General features: G+C 41.1%; 1 protein-coding gene across 1 annotated transcript; it reads left to right on the top strand.

The window, feature by feature from the left end:
* The first annotated feature begins 1,770 nt into the window (after window positions 1-1,770).
* Window positions 1,771-5,754, top strand: LOC109047383. The gene is made up of 2 exons (XM_019065097.2): window positions 1,771-5,423; window positions 5,582-5,754. Exon 1 carries the CDS (start codon window positions 1,771-1,773, stop codon window positions 5,200-5,202), a length of 3,432 nt encoding a protein of 1,143 aa, XP_018920642.2. The 3' UTR covers window positions 5,203-5,423; window positions 5,582-5,754.
* Window positions 5,755-13,138: the final 7,384 nt, after the last annotated feature.

The following is a 13,138-nucleotide window of genomic DNA, read 5'->3' as shown; positions in this document are numbered from 1 at the left end:
CTCAAGTCGATTCAAAGAAGTTTCATACTGACTTGAATATTTCTGCTCCGTGCTATTACCCCAAACTAAAACCCGACCAGGGCGTGTCTGCAACTGAACATCTTGCGCAATATTTAGCTTGACGTGACCTGGTGAGCGCAAGCTTGTATGAGTTTGACGATAAACCGGAAAATTATCGTGCTTGGCAGTCTTCATATAAAAATGCTACACAAGGGCTGGCTCTCACTGCGACTGAGGAGCTAGACTTAATGACTCGATGGCTTGGCAAAGAATCCAGCAACCAAGTGAAACGCCTGCGTTCAGTGCATGTAGCAAGTCCAGACATAGCACTCAGAAAAGCCTGGGAACGTCTTCAGGAATGCTACGCAGCACCAGAGGTAGTTAAAAAAGCCCTCTTCACTCGACTCGATAAGTTCCCTAAAGTTTCGGCAAAGGAAAATCTGAAGTTAAGGGAGCTAGCAGATCTGCTGATGGAAGTGCAGTGTGCTAAGGAAGACGGCTACTTTCCAGGTTTGTCCTACCTGGATACTGCACGAGGCATTGAACCTATAGTAGCCAAACTGCCTTATGGACTTCAAGAAAAATGGATCTCTGCGGGTTCAAAGTATAAAGAAGAAAACGGAGGACGGTTTCCACCATTTGAATTCTTTACCAGATTCATCTGCTATGAGTCAAAGAAAAGGAATGATCCCAGTTTTGCCTTTTTAAATGCTAGTGGATCTTCTGTAAAGGTTGAAAGTCCCTATCTTAAAAGCACCAAGAACCCCATTGCAGTTCATAAGACCAATTTCTCCCCAGCAGAGTCAAGCACTTCCAGTGATCCAAATAAGAGCTGCCCAATACATGCAAAGCCACATCCACTGAAGAAGTGCAAAGCCTTTAGAGCAAAAGACCTTCAAGACAGGAAAGCCTTTCTGAAAGAGAGAGGATTCTGCTTTAAGTGCTGTGGCTCAAATAGTCATGTGGCGAAGGACTGCACTGCAGTAGTGAAATGTTCTGAGTGTGACAGCACCAAACATGTCTCCGCTATGCATCCGGGCCCTCCACCACAGACCACAGCTCCTGTAACCTCATCGCAGAATGGCGGGGAGGGAGAAGAGGGTAATGACAGTAGGGAAGTCGTCAGTTCAAGCTGTACTGAAGTATGTGGTGCAGGACAAGTTGGGAGGTCATGTTCCAAGATATGCCTAGCAAAGGTGTATCACAAGGGCTCTCCAGATAAAGCCATCAAGGCATATATCGTTTTAGATGACCAAAGCAACCGGTCATTGGCGACGTCTAGTTTCTTTGACCTTTTCAACGTTCAGAGTAAGCCATATCCTTACTTATTGAGAATGTGTTCCAGCACAGAGGAAACATTTGGCAGAAGGGCTGAAGATTTTATGGTCAAAGCACTTGATGGGAAAGTGACAATCCCTCTCCCCCCCACTTATTGAATGTAATGACTTACCTGACAACCGGGCTGAAATTCCCACGCCGAACGCCGCTCTTCATCAACCTCACCTCGTCAAAGTAGCAGAACACATTCCCGAGTTGGACCCCACTGCGGAGATCCTCCTGCTGCTTGGTAGAGACGTAATTAGAGTGCACAAGGTAAGGGAACAAGTAAATGGCCCTCCCAACGCCCCTTTTGCTCAACGTCTTGACCTAGGTTGGGTGTTGATTGGAGAGGTCTGCCTAGGAAATGCGCACAAGCCAAATGTCAGCACTTACAGGACAACAGTGCTTGATTGTAAACGGCCCTCGCTCCTCCAACCATGCACAAGTTTTATGCATGTCAGTGATGAACTTCATGGCAAAGAGCCCAGGAAGAGTGTCTTAGGGCTCAGCAGGGCTAAAGAAGACAGGCTGGGTAAAAATGTATTTGACCGCACCGAACAGGACAACAAGCTGGCACCATCAATTGAGGATGAGACTTTCTTGAACATAATGGACAAAGAAGTCTACAGAAATGATTCAAACAGTTGGGTCGCTCCACTACCGTTCAGGCAGCCTAGAGAACGGTTGCCCAACAACCGCAGCCAAGCACTCAAACGATTCGAATCACTTCAATGCAATTTGAGAAGAAAGCCGGAGATGGAACAGCAATATGTGGCATTCATGGGAAAACTGCTGGAAAATGATCATGCTGAGGTGGCACCAGGACTAAGGGAAGACGAAGAGTGTTGGTACTTACCAAGCTTTGCAGTATTTCACCCACAAAAACCAGGTCAAATCAGGGTGGTGTTTGATTCGAGTGCCCAACACTCCAGAATCTCCTTAAATAATGTCCTATTGACTGGCCCTGATCTTAACAACTCCCTTCTGGGAGTACTCATGCGGTTCCGAAAGGAAAAGGTGGCTGTTATGGCAGACATACAGCAGATGTTTTACTGCTTCCTCGTAGAAGAAAAACACAGGAACTATTTGAGATTTTTATGGTTCAAGAACAATGATGTGACAAGTGAAGTCGTAGACTACAGGATGAAGGTCCATGTGTTCGGGAACAGCCCGTCTCCAGCAGTGGCAATTTATGGGCTTAGAAGGGCTGTCAGAAAGGGTGCACAAAGATATGGACAAGACACAGTCAACTTTGTTGAACGTCACTTTTATGTTGATGACGGTCTTTGTTCTGTCCCTACTGATGCTGAAGCCATTGACTTGTTGCGTAGGACTCAGGCTTCACTTGCTGAGTCGAACCTCAGGCTCCACAAGTTTGCATCAAATAGTCCGGCAGTCTTGGCAGCTTTCCCAAGTGAGGACTGTGTGGCAGCTGGAAAAGAGGTAGACCTCTGTGGGAAGGAGTCACCCATCCAACGCAGCTTAGGCCTCCTGTGGGAGGTAGCTACGGACACATTCACCTTTTCTGTGTCAGTTGATGTAAAACCGTTTACCCGTCGTGGAGTTCTCTCCATGGTGAACAGTGTTTTTGATCCCTTGGGTTTTTTGGCTCCTGTTGTAATCCAAGGCAGAGCCCTTCTCAGAGAGCTGAATTCTGAGGCTTCAGAGTGGGACACTCCATTACCTGAAGAGAAATTAGGCAAGTGGGAGGCTTGGCGAAACTCACTTCAAGAGTTGAAGCACTTCCATATTTCAAGGATGTACACAGGCCTCTCTCTAACCAAGGCCGAACGCATAGAACTCTGTGTGTTCTGTGATGCTTCTACTATGGCCATTGGGGCTGTAGCCTATTTGAAGACCATCCAAGAAGACATTGTTGACATTGGATTTGTCATGGGGAAGTCTAAACTTGCTCCTCAATCAGAGCCAACCATACCGAGACTTGAACTATGTGCTGCGGTTTTCGCTGTGGAAGTGGCTGAACTGATTCAGGATGAACTGGACTTGAAGCTAGATTCCATTAAGTTTTACACTGATAGCAGAGTGGTCCTTGGATGCATTCATAACCAATCCAGACGGTTTTATGTATATGTCCACAATCGAGTCCAGCGTATTCGCCAGACCACAAATCCTGAACAGTGGCAATACGTACGCACAGAGGACAATCCAGCTGACATTGCGTCAAGGTCTGTTCCAGCATCACGTCTCACACAAACAATGTGGTTCAGTGGACCTACCTTTTTGCGTAAGCTTTCCAGTCAACCAGAGCCTATTCAGTCATTCAGTTTAGTCTCACCAGAATTGGATGCGGAGATTCGTCCGGATGTGAAGAGTTATGCCACCCAGCTACAAAAGAAAGGTCTCAGCATAGAGCGTTTTGAGAGGTTCTCCACCTTTAACACTCTCCAGCGAGCTGTGGCATTCTTAATTCATGTTGCAAGATCTTACAAGTCCCCTAACATGATGGACAAGTGTAGAGGATGGCATAAATGTGAGCTGCCTCGCTCTCCGGATGAGCTTTCCCAAGCCAGAGAAGTCATCATTAGAGCCGTTCAGAGAAAAGCATTTGGAAAGGAATTTGAAACTCTAGAAAGAGACAAGCCAATTCCTATAAACAGCTGTCTACGTCGTCTCAACCCTATCTTGCAGAATGACCTCATCTGTATCGGAGGCCGTCTGAAAAACGCAGACGTAGAGATTGACCAAAAGAACCCTGTAATTCTCCCAAAAGACAACCATGTTTCCTTGCTGCTCATCAGACATCATCATACCCAAGTAAAACATCAGGGTCGCCATTTAACAGAAGGCGCTGTGAGAGCTGCAGGACTCTGGATTTTGGGAGGTAAAAGGCTCATTAACTCAACTCTTCACAAATGCGTGACCTGTCGTAGACTCAGAGGACGGATGCAGGAGCAACTAATGGCGGATTTGCCACCAGAGCGTCTCAAGGCCTGCCCTCCCTTCACGTATGTGGGGCTAGATGTCTTCGGACCATGGCACATCACTACCAGACGTACAAGAGGAGTTCAGCCTGAGAGCAAGAGGTGGGCCATATTATTCTGTTGTATGAGCTCCAGGGCGGTTCACATTGAGGTGATTGCCTCAATGGACACTTCAAGCTGTATCAATGCCTTAAGGCGTTTCTTCGCCATAAGAAGACCAGCCAAACAACTACGGTCAGATTGTGGCACGAATTTCATAGGGGCCTGCAGAGAACTCGGGATGAGCGCAGACCAACCAGACACCGCTGTGCAGAGGTACCTACACCAGCAAGGATGCTCCTGGGTGTTTAACCCACCACATGCTTCGCACATGGGTGGTTCATGGGAACGCCTCATTGGAGTGGCTCGAAGGATCCTGGAGTCAATGCTTCTTGAAAATGGCACTCGCCTGACCCATGAAATCTTGTGCACACTAATGGCGGAGGTGGCAGCAATTATGAATGCAAGGCCTCTGGTTCCAGTTTCAAATGATCCAGAGGATCCATTCATTCTCACACCATCTATGTTGTTAACTCAGAAAGTCAGTACTCCACCTCCTCCAGGAGACTTTACGGACAGAGACCTCCTAACTAAGCAGTGGAGACAAGTACAAGCCTTGTCAAACATGTTCTGGCGCCGTTGGAGACAAGTGTACTTGTCAACTTTACAAGGCCGGAAGAAATGGACCAAGTCCCACCAAAATCTGCAAGAAGGAGATGTTATCCTCCTCAAGGACAACCTAGTTGTCCGCAACAACTGGCCTATGGCGATAATCACAAAGGCTATTCCTGGAGAAGACGGGAAAGTCCGTAAGGTGGAATTGAAGACCACAGATCAAGGACATTCAAAAAAGTACCTTAGACCAGTTACAGAACTTGTTTTGCTTCTGAGTAAAGAATGATGTTCATATGTTTAGTTAATACATAATTTGTTAAGTGTAGTGACCTCACAGATGCCAGGCGGGGAGTGTGTTGCCATTAAGGCAAAATGTTAAGGACTTTTATTTTGATACGATGTAGACCTGGAGTTCGGGGTTAGAGGTTATTTCCTGTATAGAAGAAAGGAAGCTGACAGTATGTGTGCACATGTAATCCATCTGTTGTTAGCACTAGAAGCAATGTCGTAAGTACAAAATTCATTATGTTAATAAGTTAATGTACAATACTGTTTAAAAAGAAAAGACCAAACATAGTTACAGTGGTTATTTACATGTAGATACAGGGTATATTTCATTAGACAAGATTTGTTAAAACATTCGAACTTTTTTTCCTTTGTTACAGTTTTCACTCTGTCATGTAAGATGATGTTGAAAGCCACATTAAACAGCAAGAAATCGCTCACTACGACTTGTCGTCATTTTGCATCAGAGTTAGCTGGCTGTATAGCTACAGTTGCTACACTGCAGTGAGGACAGCACACTAATCATGCTAAAATCATGCTAGCAACATGCTAGTCGCATGCTAGTCATGCTAGCAACATGCTAATCATGCTAGAAACATGCTAGTCATGCTAATAATGCTAGAAACATGCTAACGACATGCTAGCAACATACTAGTCGCATGCTAATCATGCTAGCGACATGCTAGCAACATGCTAATCATGTTAGAAACATGCTAACAACATGCTAATCATGTTAGAAACATGCTAGCAACATGCTAGTCGCATGCTAATCATGCTAGAAACATGTTAACAACATGCTAGCAACATGTTAATCATGCTAGAAACATGCTAGCGACATGTTAGCAACATGCTAATCATGTTAGAAACAATGCAACATGCTAGTTGCATGCTAGTCATGTTAGAAACATGCTAGCAACATGCTAGTAACATGCTAATCATGCTAGAAAGCATGCTAGCAACCAGGTTAGAAACAACTAATCATGTAGAAAAATGTTAGCAACATGCTAATCAGGTTAGAAACAAGCTAATCATGCTAGAAAAATGCTAGCGACATGCTAGTCGCATGCTAATCATGCTAGCAACATGCTAGTCCCATGCTAATCATGCTAGAAACATGCAAACATGTTAACAACATGCTAGCCAACATGTTAATCATGCTAGAAACATGCTAGCGACATGTTAGCAACATGCTAATCATGTTAGAAACAACGCAACATGCTAGTCGCATGCTAGTCATGTTAGAAACATGCTAGCAACATGCTAGTAACATGCTAATCATGCTAGCAACATGCTAGTCGCATGCTAATCATGCTAGAAACATGCTAACAACATGCTAGCAGCATGTTAATCATGCTAGAAACATGCTAGCGACATGTTAGCAACATGCTAATCATGTTAGAAACAATGCAACATGCTAGTTGCATGCTAGTCATGTTAGAAACATGCTAGCAACATGCTAGTAACATGCTAATCATGCTAGAAACATGCTAGCAACATGCTAGTCGCATGCTAATCATGCTAGAAACATGTTAGCAACATGCTAGTCAGGCTAGAAACATGCTAATCATGCTAGAAAATGCTAGCGACATGCTAGTCGCATGCTAATCATGCTAGCAACATGCTACTAGTCGCATCCAAAAAAATCTAAAAAAAATTCAACAAAAATCCAAATCATGCTAACAACATGCTAGCAACATGCCAAATAAATCTTAGCAACATGCTAATCATGTTAGAAACAATGCAACATGCTAGTTGCATGCTAGTCATGTTAGAAACATGCTAGCAACATGCTAGCAACATGCTAGTAACATGCTAATCATGCTAGCAACATGCTAGTCGCATGCTAATCATGCTAGAAACATGTTAACAACATGCTAGTCAGGCTAGAAACATGCTAATCATGCTAGAAACATGCTAGCGACATGCTAGTCGCATGCTAATCATGCTAGCAACATGCTAGTCGCATGCTAATCATGTTAACAACATGTTAGTCTTATGCTAGAAACATCCTAGCAACATGCTAATCATGCTAGAAACATGCTAGCGACATGCTAGTCGCATGCTAATCATGCTAGAAACATGTTAACAACATGCTAGCAACATGTTAATCATGCTAGAAAAATGCTAATCATGCTAGGAACATGCTAGTGACATGCTAGGAACATGCTAGTGACATGCTAGCAACATGCTAATAAAACTAAAACAAAATACAACAAACATACTAATAACACTATAAAAAATCCAAAAACACACTATCAACATGCTAATCATGCTAGAAACATGCTAGCAACATGCTAGTCGCATGCTAATCATGCTAGCAACATGCTAGTCGCATGCTAATCATGCTAGAAACATGTTAACAACATGCTAGCAACATGTTAATCATGCTAGAAACATGCTAACAACATGCTAATCATGGAAAAATCATGCTAGCAAAATGCTAGTCGCATGCTAGTCATGTTAACAACATGTTAGTCTTATGCTAGAAACATCCTAGCAACATGCTAATCATGCTAGAAACATGCTAGCTACATGCTAGTCGCATGCTAATCATGCTAGAAACATACAAGTTAGCAACATGTTAATAATCAAACAAACAAGAAACAAACAAACCAATCAAAAAAAAATAATGCTAGCAACATACTAGTCGCATGCTAGTCATGCTAGAAACATGCTAGCAACATGATAATCATGCTAAAATCATGCTAGCAACATGCTAGTCGCATGCTAGTCGTGCTAGAAACAACCATAGCAACATGCTAATCATGTTAGAAACATGCTAGTCGCATGCTAGTCATGCTAGAAACATGCTAATCATGCTAGCAACATGGTAGTCGCATGCTAGTCATGCTAGAAACATGCTAGTAACATGTTAGTCATGCTAGAAACATGCTAACAACATGCTAGTCATGCTAGAAACATGCTAGCAACATGCTAATCATGCTAGAAACATGCTAGCAATATGCTTATCATTCTAGAGACATGGTAGCAACATGTTAATCATGCCTAAAACATGCTAGCAACTTGCTAATCATGCTAGAAACATGTTAGCAACGTGCTAGTCAAATGCTAATCATGCTAGAAATATACTAGCAACATGTTAGTCATGATAACAATATGCTAGCAACATGCTATTAACATGCTAATCATGTTAGCAACATGCTAGTTGCATGCTAGTCATGCTAGAAACATGCTAGCAACATGCTAGCAGCATGTTAATCATGTTAGAAACATGCTAGAAACATGGTAGCGACATGCTAGTCATGCTAACAACATGCTATTCGCATGCTAATCATGCTAGAAACATGCTAGCAACATGCTAGTCATGCTAGAAACATGGTAGTGACATGCTAGTCATGCTAACAGCATGCTAGTAACTTGCTAATCATGCTAGAAACATGTTAGTCGCATGCATTCTTTCTGTCAAACTAATCTATCTATCATTTTTTCTTTTGAACTAATCTATATCATTCTTTCTAACTAATCTAGCTGTCATTCTTTCTAACTAATATATCTTTCTTTCAACTAATCTATCAATCTAACTTTAAACTATAAACTTCTAACTTCTTTAAACTTCTTCAAACTTTCTGGTCAGGCTTTATCAAGCCAACTTAAAGTTTGTCTCAACAAACTTTTTTTTCTAGTTATGTTGGCTTGGCAACAAGCCAACATACTGTTATGCTATAACAGTATGTTTCTGAACTGTTTAAAGTAATAACATAATATATTCGCGGCAGCGCAACTGCCCGCGAGCTCGCAATGTATTTCTCTGAACACTTGAAGAGAATTTACAGCCTGTCACATTAAAACACTTCAGCGAAACGGCACAAAACAATTAGAAGAATATATTATACACATGAAAACAAACTTAAATACTTCCATGCTAAACTTTATCTGTCAGCTGTACGTCACATCAATTGCCATCATCACAACATGGTAAAATTAATTTATATACTTTTAAGAGCTTCTTAAAATAATACAATCCACTCATTAGAACAAAACAAGAGCAAAATCCAGGTGTTTGTTGAGCCGTGCAAAACGAAATATCATTTGACATCGAGGGAGAAAAAGTCACATGACAGCAGCGTTTCGGGGAGAGATCGGATAAATAAATACACATTTCATTCACACTGCCAAGCTAAACCTACCGTATAGGATCTCATTAATAAATTATGACGTCTCAGGCCAAAGAACCGAGAGAAAGACGAGAGCGAAATGAGCGCTTCATCAGCAGCCCATATGACAGCGTAATACAGCTTATGAATACTGGAAGGAAAAAAAGTCACGACCCAGATAGCAATTACATTTGGCCCGGATCCGTTTTAAGCCCCTTGCCTCCGTTTTTCTATCTTAGAGATGTTTTCTGATAGTGAACCAGATCCGTGCCAGATAGAGGTTTCAGCTTAAACATTCTAACTGCCATCAGTTCAGTATTTATATCATTTTACAGATCTGGCCCAGATCACTTTTCCCATAGGTAACCGAAAGACATTAGCTGTGTCTGACACTGATTTGGTCCAGATCTGCAATATGAATCTGAGCCGATACTGTTTTCACATAGGCTACACTGGTGTGGCCCGAATCTGTGATACATATCTGAGCCGACTGCATTTAAAAAAGGGCTAAAAACTGCTCTGGCCCATATCTGCAAAACGGATTTGAGCCAACACTGTTTTGACCATAGACTGTCAGAGACTACCTGATGTGGACCACATCCGAAATACTTTTCTCAAACTGTGTGAAGAACTCCGTGGAATAAACATTTTCAAAACAACATGGTTACCTGTCTGCATTTTTTTTTCTATCTAGAGCATGAGATAAATGGATTGTCATTAAGCTGAGCAATATTATCAGTGTTTAAAAACTATACAGCAACATTTTGTGATGCTATAAGGTCCGTTACAGCACAGGTCCGTTTGAGCTCCGTTTTAGATCCGTTTTACGACAGTGCCAAAAGTGCCAAGTAAACGTTGGGTCTCTCTTGACTGTCGTCTTGCAGATACGGTCCACATCCGTACTACGGACTTCAGTCAGAAGCGCCAAAAAATAATAAAAAATATCATCAAACCAAGCTGTCAACGGAGATTTATCTGACCAGCTAGGCTACCACACATAAGTTTTTATGTGTCTATGTGTTTATTACGTACATCTATTTTTATGCGTTTATTCTAATTTACTGTCTATTACTTAAACGTGCAAGTGAAATGCTGTTTGCTTGGTAGATAGCAGGCTGTTATTTGCCTGTAACTGCTTGTTATCTGTGTTATGTTAAAGCCGCATCTGCTATAGCGCTATGAGTGTAGCACAGAATAGACCAATTATAGGATAACCGAATCAACTTTTTAATATCATAGCATATATTTGCGCTAATGTGCTGAATTTTAAAAGTTAGTCTTAGCGATGTCCAGACGATTAAAAATCTTTTTGCGCATTTTAATGAGGGGTCAAATACACATGAATTTTAACGCGTCTCTGTAAAGGGTCTACTTTTTTTTGGATACAAACATAATAACAACAAAACTTTGGGCACTTATAAAATAAAGATAACAAACAAGGTGTGCTGTCTGCAGCCTTTGTCTGCGCTGATCTTCATTTACAAACACGTCATTAAAATGAACTGTAACTCCATGAATACTCAACGAAGAGACATGAGAGATATATCTATAGAAAGCTTTACATGTCTACTTTTAAACTAAATAAGTGCTGCCGAACAAATATTCTGTGATAAAGTAATCCATATCAAAACAATGCGATGTCCTTTTTTCACGTCTCCCTTCATTATATGTGTATGAAGGCCAAGAGGGTCAAATACACATGAATTTTAACGCGTCAACAACACATTAAATACGTGTATTTCACGCGTATTCACTCATGATTTTTCACTCGTGAAAAATCAGCGCGTATTTAACGTGTATTTCACGTGTTAAATACACGTTAAATACACGTGAAATACACATGAAGTATGTGTTAAAAATCAGTTTGAACAGGTCAATGTCATTGGCTGCTGAGGACTTGGGTCAAACCACAAAATTTTAATTAATATTTATTTAAAAATAAATACTTCATAAAACTGAAACTTAAATATATTATTTCTATAGGCTATACAAAACAGAAAAGAAAAAAGACTAAATAATAAGGCTGAATAAGCTGATCTATAGCATGTTAAATGGTGGTTGCCTGTCTATGAATGGTACACCCCTCTAAGCACACAGAAGTGGTTTGACTGATTTTTAACACATACTTCTCGTGTATTTCACGTGTATTTAACGTCAAAATTCAAATCTAAACAAACTGAAGCCCATTAGACTCCATTAAGCCTCCCTTCTATGTACTATTTCTAATCCATTTAAACTCATTCAAAGTCATCTAATATTTCTAATCTATCTATCTATCTATCTATCTATCTATCTATCTATCTATCTATCTATCATCTGACTATTTCTATCTATCTATCTATCTATCTATCTATCTATCTATCTATCTATCTAACATCTCAATATATATATATATATATATATATGACTATATCTATCTATCTATCTATCTATCTATCTATCTATCTATCTATCTATCTATCTATCTATCTATCATCTGACTATTTCTATCTATCTATCTATCTATCTATCTATCTATCTATCTATCTATCTATCATCTGACTATTTCTATCCATCCATCCATCCATCCTAGCAACATGCTAATCATGCTAGAAACATGCTAGCGACATGCTAGTAAAATGCTAATCATGCTAGAAACATGCTAGCAACATGCTAGTAACATGCTAATCATGCTAGAAACATGCTAACGACATGCTAGTAACTTAATAATCATGCTAACGACATCCTAATCACCTTCTAATCATGCTAGGAACATGCTAATCACCTGCTAATCATGCTAGGAACATGCTAGTCACTTGCTAATCATGCTAAAAACATGCTAGTCACTTGCTAATCATGCTAAAAACGTGCTAGCGACATGGTAGTCACTTGCTAATCATGCTAGAAACATGCTAGCGACATGCTAGTAACTTAATAATCATGTTAGCGACATGCTAGTCACTTGGAAATCATGCTAGCAAAATGCTAATCATCTGCTAATCATGCTAGGAACATGCTAGTCACTTTCTAATCATGCTAGTGACATGCTATTCACTTGCTAATCATGCTAGTAAAATGCTAGTAACATGCTAATCATGCTAGAAACATGCTAGCGACATGCTAGTCACTTGCTAAACATGCTAGAAACATGCTAGTGACATAATAGTCAAATGCTAATCATGCTATCAACATGCTAGTCACTTGCTAATCATGCTAGAAACATGCTAGCAACATGCTAGTCACTTGGAAATCATGCTAGCAAAATGCTAATCACCTGCTAATCATGTTAGGAACATGCTAGTCACTTGTTAATCATGCTAGCAACATGCTAGTCACTTGCTAATCATGCTAGAAACATGCTAGTAACTTGCCATCAAAATTAAAACTTTTTAAACTTTTCAAACTTTTTTAAACTCTCTGGTCAGGCAACAACTGCTTAAAACTTTCAGGCTAGGCTTTCTCAAGCCAACCTAAAGTTTGTCTTGACAAACTATTTTGTCTAGTTCTTCTTATTATTATTTTTCTGGCCGGAAAATTTTTGGACACTAACTCCTCCTAGACCGTTCAAGCTAGAGCTTAGATCGGGCCCAACAAATCAAGCCCGACCCTACCCGAGCCCGAGCACGTTGTGTCCGAGCCCGGCCCGGCCCCGACACGTTCACTCTAATTATGAGCCCTTTTAATATGTGGGCCGCTATAACCAGGGGCGGCGCCAGATTTTTTTTTAACGCAGGTGCTGCTGTGCTAGATCATTTAGGCTACAGGGGGGGAGCTGCGCAGATGTGCATTTGTAAATTCGGTGAGTTTTAAATGTGTATGTGTGACCGTGGCGCGCCGGCGCCT

Source organism: Cyprinus carpio, unplaced genomic scaffold (genome assembly GCF_018340385.1).
Source record: "Cyprinus carpio isolate SPL01 unplaced genomic scaffold, ASM1834038v1 S000000527, whole genome shotgun sequence".
Lineage (NCBI taxonomy): Eukaryota > Metazoa > Chordata > Actinopteri > Cypriniformes > Cyprinidae > Cyprinus > Cyprinus carpio.
This window is presented reverse-complemented; position numbering and strand designations above follow the sequence as displayed.

Coding starts and splice junctions, on each gene's coding strand:
- LOC109047383 (XM_019065097.2), top strand. CDS start 1,771: ATGCATGTCAGTGATGAACTTCATGGCAAAGAGCCCAGGAAGAGTGTC.